The sequence below is a fragment of the Botryllus schlosseri genome, chromosome 3 (assembly GCF_051294905.1).
Source record: "Botryllus schlosseri isolate E-star chromosome 3, Bs_hap1, whole genome shotgun sequence".
Taxonomy (NCBI): Eukaryota; Metazoa; Chordata; class Ascidiacea; order Stolidobranchia; family Styelidae; genus Botryllus; species Botryllus schlosseri.
This window is the reverse complement of record NC_137238.1, coordinates 32,582,071-32,604,454: the sequence shown is the minus strand read 5'-3', so window position 1 is coordinate 32,604,454 and position 22,384 is coordinate 32,582,071. Positions and strand designations below refer to the sequence as shown.

At 39.2% G+C, this 22,384-nt stretch overlaps 1 protein-coding gene across 1 annotated transcript in view; it reads right to left on the bottom strand.

Moving 5' to 3' along the window:
* LOC145435058 (CD209 antigen-like protein D) overlaps positions 1-22,384 on the bottom strand; it is a 57,345-nt gene that overhangs the window by 15,865 nt on the left and 19,096 nt on the right. Inside the window, exon 3 of the mRNA XM_080312342.1 lies at positions 21,985-22,127. Within this exon, the coding sequence (XP_080168468.1) occupies positions 21,985-22,127 (143 nt within the window). The remainder of the gene's footprint in view (positions 1-21,984; positions 22,128-22,384) is intronic.

Below are 22,384 nucleotides of genomic sequence, written 5' to 3'. Positions count from 1 at the left end.
AATGTGGATTGACTCGTGACTCGGAGCAAAATTCACGAGTCAATTTCAAGTCATCAAGTCATCGGGGTCGATAAAAATCACTGTATCTTGCACATGTTCGGATGGTTCGCGAAACGCTGGTGTAACCCGTAAGAGCGACCAATCATTCAATGATCGTGCGTTTTACTGAGCCTCCATTGTTTCTCACAAATAACGTGACCGAAAACGAAGTGATCGAAGCTTACAGCTTACGTTGTCGTAAACTAGTATAGTAAAGTAATTTGATGGCAACATGTGTATTTCTGTTCTCTGTTCTGACCTTAACCGAACCTCTTGCTTTATTGAAATTAAATTCAAATATAGTTTATATAGTTCTCAACCATTGGCGCAGGCTCGAATTGTACCATATCAATTTGTAAGTGGGTAATATATTTGTATCTTATCAATTCGTTTCTCTATTCTCTATTTTGGCTGGTAACTATAAACAGAGGTTATGCAATTGTTTAGGTAGTTTAGCAGTTCTGCGTGGATGTGAGCGATACAGCGTGTATATTTAACTCTATTCGTTCATCGGTTCAAAATCAATGACCACTCCATCTGTATATCAGACAGCTAATAAAATGCAACCACGTAATCATACCTCATACTTCGAAAAGGCAACTTGACTTGAATCGTGACTTGACTCGTGACTGGACTGGACTTGACTTGACTCGACTTGACTCGAGTCACCTCCAAAAACCGAGTGACTTGACTTGACTCGAGTCACCTTCGAAAATCGATTGACTTGACTTGACTCGAGTCAAAATGTGAAATGACTCGAAATTACTCGTGACTCGTAGGTAGTGACTTGATCCCAACACTGCTGCAATCGCAATGAGGTGCACAGATGAACCGTCACCACATAGAAGTGAGGCAGCATTGGGGTTCGAACCCCGCTTGCATTTGTGTCGTGACGATGGCAGCTTAACCAACTGAGCCACTCGCTTCCCCAACTTACATTATATAAAATGATTGCAAGAAAGGACATTTGACACCAACTCCAAAGCTCAATGTACACCGCTAAATCCACAATCCATTACGATTCGTTGCGGTGTCGCCGTATACTTGAACAAGAAACTGATAATTATTAACACTGGCCAACAAAGAAAAACAATTTCGAGTGCCAACGATATTTTAATGGTTTCTGGGTATTTTGGGGTTGCTGAGTCCGAAATTGACATTCGTTTCTTTGGATTGGCTCTATTTTGTGATATATTGATATTTTTATTTAAAAAAATGAAAAATCATGAGTTTTAGTAACTGCCAAATGCGAACAGAAGTATCAGTAACATGCAAATTGGAAATGTCTCTTAAGCTAATGCATTACTTGTTCTGGACCAGGTACTCTACTATGTCTATTTGCTATTGTAGCATCACATTACTTCGGACACAAACAGAGGTGGTAAAGGTAGTCACCGTCGCTATTCAAGCAGAAGTAGACGTAACGCCGCAATTTTACTCAAGTAGAAGTAGGAGTAGTGGTTCACAGGTAAGTAAGTAAGTAGGTATTCTACGCTTATTTTTGCCTACAAAACTGAACACTGTCAAGTAGAAGTAGAAGTAGTCTAAATTCATAACTACTTAAAAGGAGTGCGAGTTGGAAAAATCTACTTCAAGTACTTCAGAGAGTAGAAGTACTTCGTCACTGACCACCTTTGGAAACAAGACATTGAAAACACTCCATTTTGGACAGCACAAGCTATTTAGCTGCAACCTACAGTATGTTGCTGTACTGTATATCTCTACCGTTATGAGTGATTTCCTCAGCTTTCTGTAATCTGTTCAGCATCACACAGTAAATCAGGCGATGGGAGTACACGAGTACTCCCTTCAGTTACCACATGACATCAATATCTGATTTTATAGGTATGTAGCTAAAGCGTAGTTATATAGTTGTGTAAGGTGCTTTGAGACATTACTGAATGTAGTTTGAGCATTACTAAAAGTAGTGCTTGTGCTTTGAGGTCAGCTGATTTTGATTACTGCGATCGCCTAAGTTTGGCATGATCTTCACATGAAACATGATTCCCGTTTAGAAGGCTCTCTGTGGCGATTGCGTGTTTAGTGATATCGCTTCAGAACGAAAAGAATACGGTATGTATATGATTGAAGACAGATGTAGCCTATACTCATCAAAGTTGTAGAAATGAGAATTTTACCTACGTCAAAATTGGGCATTTTTAGGATTTGTTGATACTAAAATATGGACTATCTCAAGAAATAGAGCCGATTCGGAAAAACCAATGTCATTTTTGGATTCAGCGACATGCAATTACCTTAAAACCGTTGAAACTTTCTTGGCACCAAAATGTGTGTTGACCAGTGTTTTACATCTCAAGTGCTTCGCGCCATCTTCCGAGTCAACAAGAGTGTAAATATTTAATGCCGAACCAGACGAAGATAGTGAAGGAGAGAATGGATCGTAGCCGTTTTTTCTCTATTGTTAGTCGGTACCTTTGATGCACAAAACCTGATCGCTCTCGAATTCAAAAGATCGATTGTTCTTCTTGCCATCGGCGGCCGCACAGATTGGTGGTAGCGTTAAGGACTGCGGAGTTGGTAAATTTTACCACCGACTCTAACTCTGACTCCGACTCCACACATTGTCAGTGGACCGGCTCGGACTCCTGAGTCTTTAAACCAGTGGTTCCCAACCTTTTTGTCTTCATTGCCCACTTCAGAGTTATTCCGCGCCTTCATTCCCCAACAGGACCGTAACAGCACTTCGCCAGCCCCCCCCAAAAAAAGCGTTGGTCTTGGGCAACCCACAGGGTGATAAACACCTTCAGCCCCCTGAGCCTGTACCTTTTCACACGTTACTTATCAGCTACATTGCGTCTTCCGTTAAATGTGTCGCCTTGTTTCGACTAAACGCGCGATGCGCCAAATATATATAAACTTTATGTTTGAATCGGTCAATATGATCGGGAATTGCATATATTTTGCTATCATTATTTTATCCTCCCGGCTCACGTAATCAGATTTACCGGTAGAACTGAGTGAGGTAGGTAGGATCCCTAAATAAGTAATAAACATCTTCAGGCGGACCCGTTCGTATATTGACTTCGTTGCATTATGCTATTTCGTAACCTCCTATATCTGGTATGTCAAACGATATGGAAATTGCCCAAACTAAAAGGCACACACGATTTCAAATTGGTATTGCTTCACCGGCAAAAAATTTTTCACTGCGGGATGGTATTTGTCCTGTGGGGTTCAGATCGCCAGGACAGGAACATTCAGCGCCAGCCATTTAGCCGTCTATGGACGATTTAACATATATGTATAGTGTATATATATCGAAGTTTTCGGTCAGCACAAGGGCATTCCTTCTCGGCCAAGCTCTTCTCGCTGCTGATCGTTCTGGCACACTTCTCGGAGTCGCATGTTACATGGCCTATAACTTCATATGTCTTGGTGCGTCGAGGAGCAGTAATGGCCGACGCCGGAGTCTCCATCTCTATAAAATCTACGTATTTTCGTGGGGGAAGGGTACCCAATAATCAATATATTCGGCAATATTAAATCGCGCCCCCAACGCGAAAGAAATTTGAAAAAGTGGCATAAATTTCCAAAAAAAATACACTATAATTTATGTTAATTCACGAACTAATTTTGGGCCACTTCGAGCTCGCCCTCCCCCCAATTGGGGAGTTCGGGGTGCGGTAGTTACGGTCCTGCTCCCCACTACCCAACACTTTTGTCATCACAGAGCAGCTATTTGCTGATTTGACTACACAAGACACACAACCACACCAGTACACAAGACAATCGCCAATAACTCCAACATAAAACGTATCGTGATCCGATACCAGTAACGGTCAAAATTTCGCGAAAGCATTATTTCACGTCAAACTAGTCATGCTGCATCCGTTTGTGACGCCATCATTGGCCATCCGGAGGTAAAAATGAGGTTTTGTGATCAACACGCAATATAATTTTCGATACAAACATTCCAGAGCAGTTACCTGGTAACGGTAATTGCGCATGTGCCTCCGTGAATATGTAGACTGTCCTATGTATATAATTTTGAACAAATGCGTCTATTCCCCACCAGCAACTATTGAATTCCCCACCAATGGGGAATTCACCACCGTTTGGGAACCAATGCTTTAAACGAACCGACTCCGACTCCTCAGTCATTAAACCTACCGGCTACAACCCCGACTCCAACAGTATTACCAATTTACTTCGAGAGTTATATGCCACAGTGACGGTTAAATGACTATCACATAACCAATGAACATCTGCAAACATATGATTAACGGTGGCATGCAAAATTGTTTTATTGTGGCACAACTCGAATTATTCACTATGCAATCAACATGAAAGAATTTCTAAATATCCTCCTTTTTCATATTTTAGATGTTTTTAGAATATGGCCTCTTTAATATCCTAATATGTATGAATCATTCAAACATGACATATATTTAATCCTTTGTAATGGAAATGTAGATAAAAAATCTAAGTGTAGCTCATTGGCATGAGTATGAGCAGTGGTGGCCTTACGATTGGGGGGGGGCCTAGGCGAAACTTCCGGGGGGGCCCTCCTTATCTATATTATCGCAACTTCTGGGGGGCTACGCCCCCCACACCCCCCTCACTAGCGCTTAACGATACTTTTATTGTTCTACACCACATATACACTGTTCCGGTAGTGCTTTGTCTGTACATCATGTTGAAACTTTCAGCATATAAAATAATTGTAATGTCATGCCACAGTACAATAAACGACTTGGCATATTCGAAAACAAGCGACTCAAGTGAACTACAGCGCGTGCGCAGACCCACCTATGTAGAAAAATTATGGGATGTAGCATGACATAATAGTATAACAAGGCAACTGCACGCCAAATATACCACATAAATCCAGAAAGCTGACATTAGTAATAAGCCTGCACACCACGTCAAGGTTTCAGCCAGGTGCTGGATTGGGCCTATCTTTTTGCTACAAAGAAGATTTTGTTGCATGATAAGGCATAAAAGCAAAATGTGCGGCAATGTGGTACAACACCAGTAATACCACATGAACACATCAGTACTGGTATCACCTGTGAAGAGCTAGTTCCATGATCTGTAAGAATATAGCTTTCAATACAACATCCATTGTAATATAATATTTATTGAACTCGGATAATTTTTGGATGCCTCTCTTCAAGAGTTCACTGCACACTAGGGTTGTCCAAAATTTGAAAAATGCTGCGTTGTAATGTCTTATTCTATAGATTATTGATTAAAAACATCAACAAGCCTGAAAGAAGCTCTCAGGAACGTCGTTAAGATTTCTTACAAAGCGTTTGAAAGTAGCCGTCTGCATGTGGGCGGGGAATCGATGAAGTGGGCGGGCAATCACGAACCTAGAATTTTGATTGGTTGGAACCTGTAATAATAAGCTACTGATTGGCTGAAATACTGATTTTGTGATCATTGCTGGTCACGATTTCGTTCTACTCTGTTGTGTTGGTTTGCAGCCATTTCTGTTCGTGGCATTGGCGATATGGTAAATTGACGTTGTTAATGCTGCCATCGACAACAGCATAACGATCCAGTAATATATTTTCTACCTGAACACTGTGTATAACAGTTTTGTTACTTCTTGCACAGGAGCTTGGCCAATTAAGATAAGAATGAACTAGATGCATGCATCGTGCTACCTTCGAGCCTTCTAAAACATACCAGTTGACAACGACTGTAACTCATAAATTGCAAACCAGTAGTCAATTTCTCCTTATGGCTTGTTATGGTAAGTCGACGTCTCTCTCTAAAACGAACGCATATTACACTTTTTATTCAAGATTTAACAAAGGCAAAAATGCTATTTACAAAAGGCATCATTAAAAAGTATATCGCAGGGTCAGTGTTGCAGATCACTGGCCTTTGATAAGAGTAGACTTCCTGCTGTCTCCAAAAATCTTCCTATGCTGTTCCACAGCTTGAAGCAAACTGTCTCTTTGCTGTTCATTGTCAGTCAAGATTGCAGCATAGTCTGTGCTTAGCTTGACACCTCTTTCTGCGGCATCATTAACGACTTTGACAGAACTAACGTAGCAATTCATTTTATTGAATGAATCTGAAAAGTGCCAATCATCAACCGGTTGACGCAGCCAATCCCCAGAGCATTCAAAAACTTCAAATATGTACCACGACTGGGGCCCAATAAGGTCAGACAACGTACTGTCCTTGTTGATCTGTATAGTTGCATTCAATGAGGGTGGGCCCCTTCTGAAACTGGAAGTTCGCTCTACTTGCAGGAGCGCCTTTGCCATATTTTCCCGGGTTTCCTTGCTTTCCGTCGGTGAAAACAAGGCGTATACAGCGGTTTCCTCAACAATATACCAGTCGTGCTTCAAAAGCTTTCGTGAAGCAGCTGTGGAAACTTGCTCATCATATTCCTTATAACTCAACATGTGCTGAACGAATCTCAAGTCATTACCAGCTGCATCACGACCAATGCTTGAATCCACCCACGCAGGGATATAAAAGAGAACCAAAAATAAATTGAAGCGGCGCAGCAGTTCAACTTCTTCAGATTTGTAATCTAATTGGTCGGCCCACATGAACATCTTTTGAGCATACAGAATTGTACCCATCCATCTCGCATGGTGTGCTGCACCAGGTTTGTGATGACGTATATCTTCATCTGCACCGAGAAGAGCAAGAGCATTAGTCACACATTGCTTGTAGTCATCCCGTGTGAAAAAATCTTTTCTGTTCAACAGTAGCTTGAACTTATCAACTATCATTGCAGCTCGTTCAGCAAAACATAGAGGAATAGTCAGAGTCTTGAATTGCTGTTCCCTGTCAAGACTGCTCCAGTTCCTTTTAAGGTGGGCAAACCATGCATTCTCTGGTCCAGTTGTGGCCTTTCCAAATAAAGATTTCCAAACGTCTTTCACTACCAGCTCATACACATGGTGCCGACATGCATGGTAGAACACCTTCCTTCCTAGAAGGTCTTCAAGAATCTTTGCCGCACCCTTCTTCCAGCCGCTGTTGCTTGCTGTAGTGTCAAAAACCAAAGCTGTTACAGCATCTTTTATATTCCAACTTTCAATTATGTTGAAAGTGGTTTCTGCTTGCGTCTGACCTGCAGCATTTTGCATCTTTTGAATGCCAAGTAGTTTTCCTTCTGAGTATTGAGGATGACAAGATAGGACAATTGACAGAGCCTCATACCGATTTCCTAATCTATCCTCTGTGAGCTTTCCATCCCAATGAATAGCAACATGTTGAGGTTTATTTTCTGCAAATTTTTCTGAAATATCCTTGGAAATTTCAAGACGATTTGTTTCCCTGGCTCTCTTTGTCGAAGATCTTGACAGAGAGAACATTGCTATGTCACCGCCACAAGCCGTAATAAATGCTCCGATCAGCATTGTTGCCTTGTTGTCTGTTATTTGCAATCGATCCAGAGCTTGGGACACATGGGTATTATTCATAATATTTTTAGGTGCCATCAGCTTAATGGCTGTCGAGGTGCCAAGACCAACATCAGCATCATAATCAGAACTTGAACTCAAACTATCACCCTCTTTTGAAGATGAAGAAGATGCTAAAACAACATAGTCATCACTTGAGTCATGTTGAATGTTTTTAACAGTTCTATCCGCCATGGTTGCTGTTTTCTTTTCGATGTCTTTAGCGAGAATCTTGTCTCTTCCCAACATTATGCATTTGCGAGATTGCTGTTGATCTTCATAGAATGCAATGTCTTCGAGCTTTCTATCATGTGATAGATAAATGTCATTTTGTATTATTGCTATCGCATCTGTACTTCCAATATCCCACAACTTGTCCAAATCTTCCGTGAATTTTTTCCTCTTACCCTTGGGATCACTTTCCCGTTTCATGGTCGCCTTCAGAAAAATATATTTTTTGTTCAGTTTTTCAAGTAATTTCACCGCATTTCCTTTAAGTATTGTGGCAATTCTCGCCATTTGCCACACTGTCATGACATCATGAACCACCACATTACATAGCTCACGAGTAGGGGTTGACTGAGGGCAATGGTCTTTCAGATGCAGAAAGTAACTCATTACTTCTCGCAAGGTTGGTAATCTCGAGCCACAGATGTAATCGCAAGCATATCCGACCAAGTAATGCTCAGATCGAGATCTTGTTCTTCTCTGTGGCAAGTGCACAGTCTTCCGCCGTTTTGCCTCTGCCATGACAGTAATATTTTTGCCTTCTATCATAAATTACAGCTACGCCTAAAACATTTAAGTAACAAGTGTTACATTACGACTATTAACTCACCAACCCACAATGCCCTTGTACATAACCACAACCACTACTAACAAAATCGACCTCATCAGAACAGAAAATGCTGCTGCAACTAAAACATTGAGCAAGGAACAAGTGTTGCATTACAACTATTGATGCATCAACCCACAATGCGCTTTACAAATTCCCGTCTCTACTAACAGACTCGACCTCCGCAAAACAGGAACTACTGCTACAACTGATACATTCGAAGAACCACTGTTACATTACTACTATTGACTCATCAAACCACAACACGCTTTTACAGTATTACAGCCGTCACCAACAGACTCAGCAGCAGCAAAACCTACTCCTTCTGTCAAACACGGTGAAGCACCCAAATCAGAGCTGACAGCCGCCGTCATCATTGAAGCATAACCGATTACCCAATCAAGAATCGTGGTTTCGTCATTGCCCGCCTAGTTGCAATTTCGCCGTCGGTGGCCCGCCCACTCTTTGGCAGCTACTTTCAAACGCTTTGTAAGAAATCTTAACGACGTTCCTGAGAGCTTCTTTCAGGCTTGTTGATGTTTTTAATCAATAATCTATAGAATAAGACATTACAACGCAGCATTTTCGAAATTTTTCAAATTTTGGACAACCCTACTGCACACCTTGGGGATTTAAATAGATTTAAAAGCAAAATCAAAACGGCAAAGTATGACGCAACAATCAAAATCACAAACCATGATATTCGCATTGTAACAATGACAACAACAACAAACCTTGAAGTATACGGACATACGGTACTATAGTAGCAGCGCAATTAGTAAATAAACAGTTACACACACGAAACAACATGCACTAATGAAAAAATTGTAAGTTATAGAAAAATTTTTTTGTCTGTAAGAACTTGCCTGATTGGATTAAACCTAAAACGCCACAACTAGCATAGACAAAAGACCACTACAATCAAATACAATATACGTCTTTGAAAGCACTGTTACATCATTCAACTCTACAAGGCAATATAGTTGGTGGAAAAACAGCATCATCCTCAATTTGTGCAGAACATTCCTGAGCTGAAATAGATGGTTAAATATTTGTGTCGCAGTTCAAAATTTGCATTGTCACTTTCTTTCCAAATCTGAACCACTTCCTTTTCTGAGATCCTGACTTACATTTAGCATGTACTCGCGGCATTGTAACAGATACTTGACTGCAGTAATTAGGAGATGCTGATGCTACCAATTACAACATAACATATAACTGAGTGATACCAAACTCATCGTAGCTAATGAAAGGTACGGTTGTCAACTGGCGAGTGCGCCTTACTAAATATGCTGTTTACCGAGTCACATTTATTGTAACTGGTAGCCCATTTCAAGAGTGTAATGGACTAATGGTCAAAATTGTCTTATGCAACACCTGATCTTAGGGCAAATTTTGGTTGCAGTCAAATCCGTGGAAAGTTGCACATCTTTTTCATAAAAGTTGAAGTAAAAAGTTGCATTTATTTTTCACTAAAGTTACACTAAAAAAGTACATTTATGGATAAGTTTCTTGACATTATTAAGGTATGAGATACTCGAATCGATGCGTATCCAAGGCACTGTCGCAAAACTCAGTGTTGGCGCCTTCAACAAAATCAATAGCCTGAAAAAATTGACCCAGTAGTAGGCTAATATAATTTACGGCAGTCTAGCCTGAATGTATGTCAACTGAGAAATGACCTCAAATTTAAACGACAGGGATGATAATCAAGCGATCTATTTACATAAAGTACCAAATATTTCCAGTAAAAAGTGAGTTGCATGAAAAATCGAAAAGCTGCAAAAAGTTGCTTGAAAAAATGAAGAAAAGTCGCGATATAAGATTCCTCGAAACAGCTTAAAACACCATACTACATAACTTCCGAGTATTTAGGAAGCTGCCAGAAGCTGAAAAAAAGTTGCAGAAACTTGCCTTGTGATCATTTAATTCTTTCCTCTGCCCTGCTGAAATTGATTCCATTGCTAACTGTTTGGTCACATTTTGGTCTTTTTCTGTGACATCACATTAAATTATCAACCTCACAACAAATTGAATATATGTAGCCTTTCGTACACCTTTCTGAATGATAGCCATTCAAACCTTTCAAGTATCGACATAGATTTTTGAGGCATAAAATATCAGGCATCAGGCCGCTAGAAACTTTCCTGCATGCAAGATGTATTGCATATCTATCTATAGTACACCACCAATTAAAAGACATCCACCTGTGATAAAAAAACACTTTCTGACAACACCATAAACAGTTTCTGACTGACTGTACCGGGTGCACATTGAGCATGGTAAAGCTTTGAAAATACGCTGCTAATCCGCAGACAAGAAATGAACAAATTTACCATCATGACAACCCTGAGAATGGATTTCCATTCAGAAAAGGTCCAATTCACAACTTATATGTTGAGTCAAGAGAATGGCTCAATAGGCTATAATAGCCTATGCTCTCATTGGCTTTCAAATGACTATTTCCTTTGATATTTTGGATATTCAGGCTCAGTGTGGACACGGTTCATTATCAATTAACATACGGTATCATATGAAAGCTGGCATCAAGAGCTAGCCAGTAGAATCTTACAAACTTATACTGGAAAATATTGATGCACTGAAATATACACTGCTGCCACTAGGAAATATATACTCAATAATAATTCATTCCATGTTATAATATGACCTCATTAACATAAAATCGAAGTAGGCTCTTTTAACAAGCACAGAAATTCAATTATCGAACACCGTTTACAAGACAATATTCTACATGGGTAGGCCAACATGTATTTTCACGGTTATTCGCAAAATGATAAACTAAAATTGGCATAAATAGAGGGAGGCTCATAAAATCAAAGTAAGCTCTATTAGCAGGTGCAGAAATTTAATGATCAACTACTGTTTACGGTACCATATTCTACATGGGTACATATATTTTCACGGTTACTCGTAAAATGACAACTAAAATTCGCATAAATGTAAGGGGGGGGGCTCATAAAATCAAAGTAAGCTCTTTTAGCAGATGCAGAAATTTAATGATCGACGGTTTACGGTACCATATTCTACATCGGTATATACATTTTCACGGTTATTCGCAAAATGATAACTAAAATTCGCATAAATGTAGGGGGGGGGCTCATAAAATCGAAGTAAGCTCTTTAATCGGATGCAGAAATTCACTGATCGACTACTGTTTACGGTACCATATGCTACATGGGTACACGTATTTTTACGGTTATTCGTAAAATGATAACCAAAAATCGCGTAAATGAAGAAGGGCCCCCCCCCTCATAAAATCAAAGTAAGCTTTTAGCAGGTGCAGTAATTTAATGATTGATTGATTGCGGTATTACATTCTACATGGGTACACGTATTTTCACAGTTATTTGCAAAATGATAACATTTGCGTAAATGTAGGAGGGGGGCCCTTTAGCTAATGGCAAAATAGATAGAGATCATCAAATCACAGTGAGCTCTTGCAACTAGCGCAGAAATTTAATGATCGACTACTGCTTACGGTACCATATTCTAAATTGGCGCATGGATTTTTGTGGTTATTCGTAAAATGATTACTAAAAAAGGAGATTTGATGATTGACCTGTCTTTACGGTACAATACCATATTCTTTATGGATACAAGGATTTCGCGGTTATTCAGAAAATGGTAATACTTGAAAAAAAGCGCGTAAACCGGAGAAACAGTTGGAAAAAGCGCGTAAACAGAGGAGGGGGGGGCTCGAAAGCGCGTAAATCAACCAGGGGGGCCCTAGGCGACCGCCTACCTCGCCTACCCCAAAAGCCACCACTGAGTATGAGTATGTACAATAGGGTTGTTCAAAAATAACCTTTTTTCCTGAATCTGGCTGGCTACGTGATTAAATCGTTAGGTTGCTCTGAAAAAACGACGCACACCAAATTTGAATTCATTCCAACCAATATTTGCGGGTTTCGTACAGTTTAAAAATTTTGAATTTACCCAAAAATGCCAACCCCGTGAAATTGTTGGGCTGTATTCAAAAACTATGCAAACCAAATTTGACTCAATTCCAAGCCGTAGAAGCGGAGTTATTCCAGTTTTTCTTTGATAATTCATTCCCGATGGCATGCAAAATTGTTCCATTCTGACACAGTTCGAATCATTCAGTATGCATGAAAGATTACCACCCTAAATATCCTAAATTCTGTAAATAACGCGTATTTACAATTTCCAGGAGGGGTTCCAATACTAAATGTAAGCAATGTGACAATAAATCATGCTAAGTGCTAAGAAAAATTTCAAGTCAAATAAATCTGCTACGAAATATTATATTTTATGGTCATATACGAAGATCTGCGATGATTATGGATGGCCCCTGGTTACGCCAATGTGTCGAAACTGAAGTTTTAGTCATCATCATATTTCGCGCTCAGGCTAATCAAATTTTGGTTGGCCTTGCAATTTACCTGATGTTATATCTAATTTCGAGAATTACCTCGCAGGCCACAAAAACATGTCGTGGGCCACATTTCGCCTGCGGGAACGGTTTGGCCGCCCCTGATCTATATCGTTTCTAATAACAGTGATTGAAGGTACATAAAAATCCTATTATAGTTTTATATTAGTAATCTAAAGATACCTTTGAAAGCAATTGTTTTCACGATAAAGAAGTTGGAGTCGGAGTCGGAGTCGAAGCCAGGGTAATTTTCACAAACTCCGACTCCGACTCCGACTCCACCGACTCCAACTCCGACTCCACAGCCCTGTTATTATCAAATCTAATTTCGCAAGTTATCACGTGATTTCACCTTGTCCTCTCCATTGATGGCTTTGTCAGGTTTGTGAGCACTTGACTGTGGAGTAATTGTGCTGTCATAGTGCATCAGATGTTGTTAACTGTTTCAAACGTAAGTCTGAATTGATTTAAGATTTATCGGTGAGGTGTATTTTCGGTGATAGTGTATCTTGCGATTATTTTACGATGGAATATGAATAACGTTCATCGCTGATGATTTCTCAGCTCAAGACCTAGTCTAAAGGTACAAGACGCCGTTAACTAAATGCTTTCCAAGCGTGGTTAGTTGTGCACTGGTAATCAAATGTTATTGTCGAGCAGCTGTCGTCAGAGCAGCTACCGTTGACATCAATTAACTTCTTCACGGTTTGCACGACGATTTGGATTCCAGCTGCTCAGCCGCAAACTGCAACTTACTACTTCGCCTCGGAATAATCAGGATAATACAGCGAGAATGCCTGATAGATCTGGCTGAAGGATCCGATTACTTGCTTTTTTTGGCAGTCTGAAAACTATTTTTCAGAAGATTTTGTAGTATTCCTATTCCCAGCATTTATTTTAGTTTGGTGTGAGTAGTTTAATGATGATGGGTAACCGATATGTATGATGAATTGGATATTAATAAAGGAGATGAATATGCGGAAGATCTCGTTAAAGCAAATAGTGCAGACTTGTGGGATATATTATTAAAGCACCAGGCGAGAAGAACAATTGTTTAGTTGGTAGACGGGTGTGCTTGATGACATTCGATCTGCATCAAAATTACCGGCTATGATAATGTCTGTGGATCGAAGGCTTACTCCCCGATGTTTGTATACCAACACATTGCATGCAATGTCACACACCTCCATTTACGCGTATACTTGTGTGGGCAAACAAGGGCGACGTATGTCTGGATGGTATTTTTTCGTGGAAACACAGGGTGTAACATGTTTACTTTGAATATTGTTCATTGGTTTATCGATTCAGAGTTGATACCCGGATCCGGTTACATACTTTATCTGGGTTTCCGATTTCAAACTGAATGTCGAGACATACATTGACCTATAAAGACACAATATAGTAAACATGCGGGGGAAAACTCGACCAGGAATTGTTATCGCGATGGTGACATAAATCCAACCGTTTTCCGAACACCGTTATCCACATACCAACCATCGTCGAGGAGGTGTTTTATTCAGACATTTTGACTCTGGAAAATCCAAAGCACGAACCCGGACATCACAGAACTATCGAAGCCTATTGTCCAATTTTCCAAAACACGCATTTCGGTGTACAAGAGCATATTGTATGTGGTTAACCGATGATATTGATGTGATACGACTGATGGGGGTATACTCTGAAACCGGTAGTCCGTGTATATTTCCGTCACTGCTCGTTGTAATCTATTTCAAACTATCGTCAATACAACAAATACCAAATTGTCAGGTGTGTTTGTCAGATTTCAAAATGAAAATGGTTTTGTTACTCTAGGAAAAGCTAGATGACCAAGAAAAAATGTATTGTTACACTGGGTAAACGACAGATCTCCAAAGGAAAATGATATTTTTACTCAAGTAAACGACGACCCGCCAAGTGAAAATGGTTTGTTGCTGAGGGAAAAAATATATTTTCAAGTGAAAAAGGTTTGTTACCCAGCGAAAAAATAGATTTCCAAAGGAAAAGGGGTTTGTTACTCTAGGAAACGATAGACTCACAAGTGAAAATGTATTGTTACTCTGAGTAAACGATAAATCTCCAAAGGACAATGGTATTTTTACTCAGGTAACGGCTGACCTCCAGGTGAAAATGGTAATTTTACTTGGGTAGGTATCGTATGTTTAGTACCATTGGTATTGTTAAACGTTGTCGCCGGTAGCTGTTGGTATACTATTACGAGTGGGAAAAAGATTTGCACTCCCTGTGCAGAGTATCGCGAAAGTGAACATATTTTTCGCGTGACGAAACAACATCGCTGTTTAAATGTTAATGCATGCATTTCGATTACCGAGTTGCTGTACAATAGAGATGGCTCAACATTAGACCGTGCTGTGTACTGCGATTAAAACCACAAGACCGCATGTAAATCTATTCGCACAACTCGATGATGTTGATATAGTGTTACTAAAATTAATTATTACCTATTTACACAATATAAAAATAGCTATTCGTGTCGTAGTAAGTAAGTTTCTTGAACTCGTGCTTGATGAAAACGATTGGTGACAAGTATGCTTTTGTGTTTGAGTGAAAAATAATTATTTAGAGTAGTGACATTTTGTGACCAACGAATGCAAATCGATCATGATCTTACAATATACGCTTTCGTCAGCATAACAACTTGGCGTAGAAACACTTTAACGTTTTTTCAATAACCAGAATCTTGAAACTTGTTGCTTGTGTGATTTACAGCTGGTGCACAAAGGTTAGCAACGTTTTTTAATATAGTTCCACATCTAGTTGTTTTGATGTGAGGCTCGGCGCTTCTCGTTAGTAAAGTAAATTGTTTTGTGCGTTAGATTTGTGGAACGTAAGTCGAATACATACTCTTTGGTGGAAGTAACTAGATTACTGTCATGACATTGATAGGTCTCCCAAGCAGTGACCACGGTTTGGTTTTTGAACGACATCAGTATGTCGACATAATATTTTCTAAAAGTCAAACTCGGACGGATATCATGAATGTGTAGGACTCACGATAAACATTGTACACATACAACTTTGAAGAGCTTCTTGAAGGTACAAAACTTTAGTATGCAATTCAATAGTATATTCATACAACTTTGTTACAACAACTATATGATATTTCTGTAAGTACCATAGTCGCGTTTTGGATTATTTGAATATTTAGATACGTAACCATTCGTGTAAAAACGATATCAAAACATTTTGTAGAGTCTGGCCAATCATTCCACGGTTTAGTATAGTATGGGAATATCGAGTGGAGTATTTTGTATGATGTAAATATCTTTCATATTGCGATCTGAAAAAGTCGCGGGGATATCGGTCGTATCATACAAAGCAACTAGTTGACACAAACAAAATATTGAAGGAAGACTCGTCTGTTGCTTTCATGAGTCAAGAGAGTGAAAATTGTTTTTGTTACACTAAATTATTTTCCGCTACACTAGCATATAGTTTGTACCTAGAAAAACCGATACACACCGATGACGTGATGTTGATCAATATCCGTTATGTAAAGAGTGAGTAAATAATCTTCCAGGTTGGTGTGATTCAAGTCGACAGCATGTTACACATAACCATCATTCGTATTGTGTGTGATATTGTGAAGATGATACCGCAACAACACAACAAGTAATATTATGTATCGGGTGTTTGGGCTTTAGGAATAGCGAAGTGTGTGATATTTTGGATATGTGTGCTCGGTTGAAACTAGGGTTGTCCTCGGGTCTTGTGTCGGGTAAATCAGAACTATGTCTAGAATTCAAGCACGTCCAAGTAAGTTCTTTAGTTACTATGATTACATCTACTTTGACGAGAGGAAATGGAAAAATTCAAACGGATACTATACTAACGAACAAAAAGTGCAAAATGGTTTTACCAGATTTAGGTGTAGGATATCTTTTCGTCGATTTCTTTACAATAGTGTGTTTTACAAATATTTCTAGTACACTTAACTATTGGATACATTTAGCAAACGTCGTACAAATTGTTTATGTGACGGTAATGACTTTGAGTGACTTGGTTTCGATCCTTTTTGCAAAAGATTGTCGGACAATGGTGTTATACTCTTCTGTAATGATTGAGGTACGTGATCAAGTTTCCAATCAACTATTAATCGGACGTACGAATGCTTGCTGGTATCATAAGACACAAATCGAAATCCACATCAATCAAGACCTTTGCATGCTCTGAGTTTTGTGATGGCATTTATTTCGCCCGATAGAAATGAACTTGTATCAATAGTAACGCGAAACGCGTTTATCATTTTCGGTGTTGGTTGGGTTCCTGATTTCTTTGTCGGTATGCACTCTACAAATAATTTCTGCATACTGAGTTAGGATGTCTTTGGTGAATATCATAGAAATTGTTTTTGTGGTGGTAATGACTTTCAGTAGTCTGGTTTTATGATTACAATTACTTTAGAAGATTCAAATGATAATGTATGATCACTAACAACAATACAAACACATTTTGTAGATTTCAGTGTAGCACATATTTTGATTTTATTATTGCTGTGAGTTTTGTCTAGTAGAATAGGTTGCAGCCAGTAATGATATTCCGAATTGCTCTTGTGCTGATCAAGGTCTTAGAGTGTAACCTTGTAATTTTTTACATTCAGCAAGTACTACGACGAGTCACGAATTAAGTATTGTTCACCCGCTTCTACTGGTACTCGATACCTAAAGTGATATTTTCACACTCCGTAAGGTAAGGATGTTTCAATTCGCTGTCACAAATTCCGACAATAAATCGTATCAATTGTTGGATTCAATAGTAACGATATTGTGATATACTAACTCCACACGTAGTCGTTTCAATTACTCGTTACGAATTGCGATAATAAAGCATTTTGTATCGGGTGTTCGATGTATGAATAATGGAATTATTACATCTTTAGCACCGGTTATCGCAAACGACGGATTTTAATAATTGTACTGGTTGTTGAATGTAATAATACCGATATTGTTGTTTCATCTTTAGTCCTAATTATTGTAAACGATTGCATTTTTAAAGTATTTTCTGTTGTCTGCAATACAACGATTGTTTTGTACCAATCCGGAATAATTTCCCAATCAAGAACATTTCGCACATGTAAGTCTAGTTTTACAAATTGATGTTTTAATAACCATGGTAGTGAAAAGTTTGTTGCTGTCATAATAACCTTTACCAAAACACCGAGTCTAATTACCGTGAATAATTTAATAATCAAGGTATGGTCGAGCATTACAAAATATACGTCATATGTCAAATTACTGTGTCAATCCTTATGTTTACAGTATGATAACTTTCAATGTAACACCGGCGTTTGATCGTAAGAAATGAATTCTTAATTACGTTGGTCAGACTTTCAAATGTCGTATATTCAAAACACATGTTAATCTCAAGTCGCGCGCCAAGTAGTAATTACTTCATTTTACAGTTGAATAAAAAATATGGGATATGGATACAACTGAGTTGGTATGTTTGTGGGTTGTAGTGATTACTCGCGTGGTCTTGTCTACTTTTCATACGGACACTTTTTGTTTTGGTTTGGTGAGTTACTACAAACGGATTGACTTACCAAGGTTTTTGCATTTTACTCTTTTGTGCATGGCAAGATGTTAAAATGTTGAGTTGTCATAGCGATGGTATTTCTGAAACTCTATTTTACAAACGGAAACAGAGTCGTGAATAGAGTTGTCAGTTTCAAGGATTGTTTCAAAGTATAATCTTGAAAGGTGACTGGATCAAAGTTGGTAGTCATGATTGTCAATCTATTTCAATTCAGACTATGTCAAAGTCCAAATATTTCATTCTGGATTATATCAGTTTACCTGTAGTACATCTGGCGAACGGATTTAAAGTTGGTAAATTACCAAAATGATTGAATATTATCGGGTTAGAGATAGTTGGTATTGATTCTATAAGTGTTAAAACAGCGGCGTGGAATGTGTGAATGATCCGGAAACGGAGTTGAAAGTTGGTCAAGTCAAGTAATATTCAGTTTCAAAAGGATTATACTCTTAAATAGATTCGAGTTATACCAACAATTGACAATTTGATAGTATTCAAGTCGCCGCCGTTGTGGTTCGGTTATTCGTTACCCTTGTCAGTGATCGTATGATTTTACAATTATTTCACGCCTATTTGAGTATGCGGTAACCGTACAAAGGATTAGGGTTAGGACGGAAATAAGTGACAATTTGTTGCTATTCAAGTTACAGACACTGGCGGTTCTGTTAGTCGTTACTTATTAAATCTTACCAGCGAAATCAAGTTCTGTGACAAACTGATTACTAAAATTTCACCGCGTGAGCGATCGGTGTGGCTATGACACCAAGTCGTGAAAGATGACTATGTCTGAGGTGTTATCTTGTGGGCGATCGTAGGATTTTACAAATATTTCACACCTTTTTGAAGTATTAGTATGTGAACGCGGCTATTGTTGGTATTTGAATCACCGTCTACGCCGGCTACGTGGCAAACTAAATACCAAAACATTACCATGCGACTGATTCCTAGATTTAGCAAACTATTTCACACCCTTTTTTGCTAAAAGTACGACATACCGCCCGCAGTCTATACCCGAAAGTACGACATGCCAACAACGAAGCCGCGTGCGACCGATCCCTATGCTGCAAAGGGTTACCGTGCGACCACAAGACACAATAGCCGCTTGCCACCCCCGCCATAAGACACAATAGCCGCGAAAGGGCGAATCACGACCGCACCCATAAGAACACATGGCGACTCACCACAGATCCCGTAAGAATACATGACAGACGAATCACCGCCGCAGCCTATACCTGAAAATACGACTCACCAACGCCGCCTATACCTGAAAATACGACTCACCAACACGAGTATTTCAATACGAGTCATCGCCGCAGCCTATACCCGAAAGTACGAGTCACCAACACGAGTTTTCAATACGAGTCATCGCCGCAGCCTATACCCGAAAGTACGAGTCACCAACACGAGTTTTCAATACGAGTCATCGCCGCAGCCTATACCCTCAAAGTACGACTCACCACCGCATCCATGAGAACCCATTACGAATCACGAGCGAGAGGGGGGGGTCTGAAAGTACGAGTCACCAACACGAGTTTTCAATACGAGTCACCAGCGGGCCCATAAGAACCGCAGGCAGGTCACGAGCGATCACCTATACTACTAGTGCTAATCCCATTAAAATTTGGAATTCCACTTAGAAAGCCTACTTCTCCTGCCTATAATTCTTTAAAACGGAATAAAAGGCTCAATGGGTGCAAAGGTAGCCTACATGAATGAACAAAAAACTATGTCGCCATTCGCCACAGGATATTAATGTCCATTAAAATCGGTAAATCGAATCCTAATCCGAATCCATTACCAAAATGATTTCATATGCTAATCCAATCTTTCTATTTTTTTTATGTATTTTCTATTTCTGATGCGATATCGTTAAAGACGCAATCGTTAACACAGATAGCCTTCTATACGCGAGTCCTGTTTCATGTGAAAATCAAGCAAAAAATATAAAAATTCGGCGATATTAGCAGTAAACAACATATTTTGTAATGCAAAAACAGGTGACGTCAAAGCACACACACTACTTCCAGTAACGCTCAAAGTTCAGTTAGTAAGCTGTCAATGTCCGCTAATCAATCATCTACCTGAACTGTAATACAAAAAGATTACTCGATGTTTATAAATTTCCTTTTGTAAGACTTTGTGGAATGTGATGCAGACAAGCAGTCACGTTAGTGACTCTGACACTAGTCGGCCATCATATATGCATCCCTCCTTCCCTGATACCTCTCTTCCGTGACCTTAATGGCGGAGCCTTCATCCCTGATACTCATTAGACCAGGAAAAACGATGTAAGTGACTGAAGAGATAGCGAATCTTGATACTCATATTCACAGCTGAACCTTTCAAGTCAGAAAGCATATTGTCGACCAATTCTTGGTCACTTTCAGCTTTTGGGTTACCGCGAAAGTTCCGTGTGACTAAAACAAACGGTTCCCAAGCAGCAGACTCTATGTAAGTCATGGACTGCACAAAAGACAGAGCTTTTATGAGATTGCGGATCTGAGGGCCATCAAAATGCCTGCTTTTCGAAGGTCACAGCTGGGAATGTTTTGCAAGTATAGGCTAGTTGAAGCAATCCCCAGTTGCAGGCTTTCACAAATTGCTTCATCCAACCAAGTGTTATGTGCAGCGGTGGAATGATGATCTTATCTCTAGCAACTAAAGGTTCATTTAGGATGTTAGCTCCACCTACTCTCGTGGAATCTCTAGGTGTTCACCCTTTCTTCACCCAGTCATGATTAGTGCGCGCTCGGCTATCCCACAAGCAGATAAAACATGGGTATTTGTATAATCGCTTTGCTGCCCGAGCAACAAATTTATCATTTTCAAGTCGACACAGATAACACAGATTGGTGCGAGTCGTAATCCAATTTATGTGATACCGTTTTGATGCAGTTGTACTCTTTTTTAGTTTTGTTGAGTGGCCAATTTGGAGAGATGCATATCTGTTACAATTATGTACCAATACACAATTCAAACTCCTTTTCGAACTGTCAATGAATAAGCGCCACTTTTGAGGTCTATGTTGTATAACTTCCATTTTCAGCAAAAGCCCTTCGATGTATTTGTAGTAAAAAAGTTCATCCTATTGGCTAAAATACGGCAGTAATTCTTTCTCTGTTGTACGGTAAAATGTTATTCAAGCTCCAGTTACAGGACAGTTTCTGTCTTTGAGTCAGGTATACTCCCTCAGAGTGAGGCACAGTTCGCCGAGAAGATTCTAAACCTGCATAATTCCTAGTATTTTACTTACGACGATTAAATAAAAAATATCGATATCTTTAAAAGTAGAGCCAATTCAGAAAAACAGATGTCATTTTCGGACTCAGCGGCCCAGAAATACCCAGAATCTAATAAAATACCCTTGGCACTTGAGTTTTGTTTGTTGGCCAGTATAATGGTTACCATAAAAAGTACGCGATAAAGGTACTTATTTGAACAATTAATGTATTTTGCACTATTAGAATGTCATAATGAGTGGCACCCGAATGCTCGAATCGACTCAACTCAGGTTCACGATTTTTTACTGCAATAGATTTTCTAATTTTCTTGTCCCTCTATTAGAACACCGAAGCATAATAACGTACGTAGCATCATACATGCACTTTATACATGGTTATTACAATCAATACGAAGTACTGACATGTGGTACGGATGATTTGTCATTGTAATTTCATGCTACACTGCTGATATGACATGTGAACTCAATTTGAAATCCTCGGATAAAAGTTATTCCGCCTAATTACTTGTTCTGCAGCGTTGTCGATCGTAACGAGATTCGCATTCAAGTTTTGACAACTTTCTTGTGCATTTTCCCACGTCATTTCTTCAGTCGAAAAATAATAACATCTCGAATCTCTTAGCTCCCAACCTTGTGGACATGAAATACCTGGATTGAAGAAAACAAATTAGCATTACATTCGAAAGGTAAAATTAAGACACTTTTTGGTACAGAATCTCAGCATTGCAAGAATACTTTTTTCCGTGTGTTAGTCGGTGGTCATCTACCAGAGAAATGTTGAATTGTGTTTTCATAGTGGTCTAGATTACTGATCAAAATTAAAGGTGAACCAAGTTCATCTCATTATTCTAAACATGTACTTTTATTTTTCTATTTACAGTTTGCCAAGTAAAAGTAATATAATC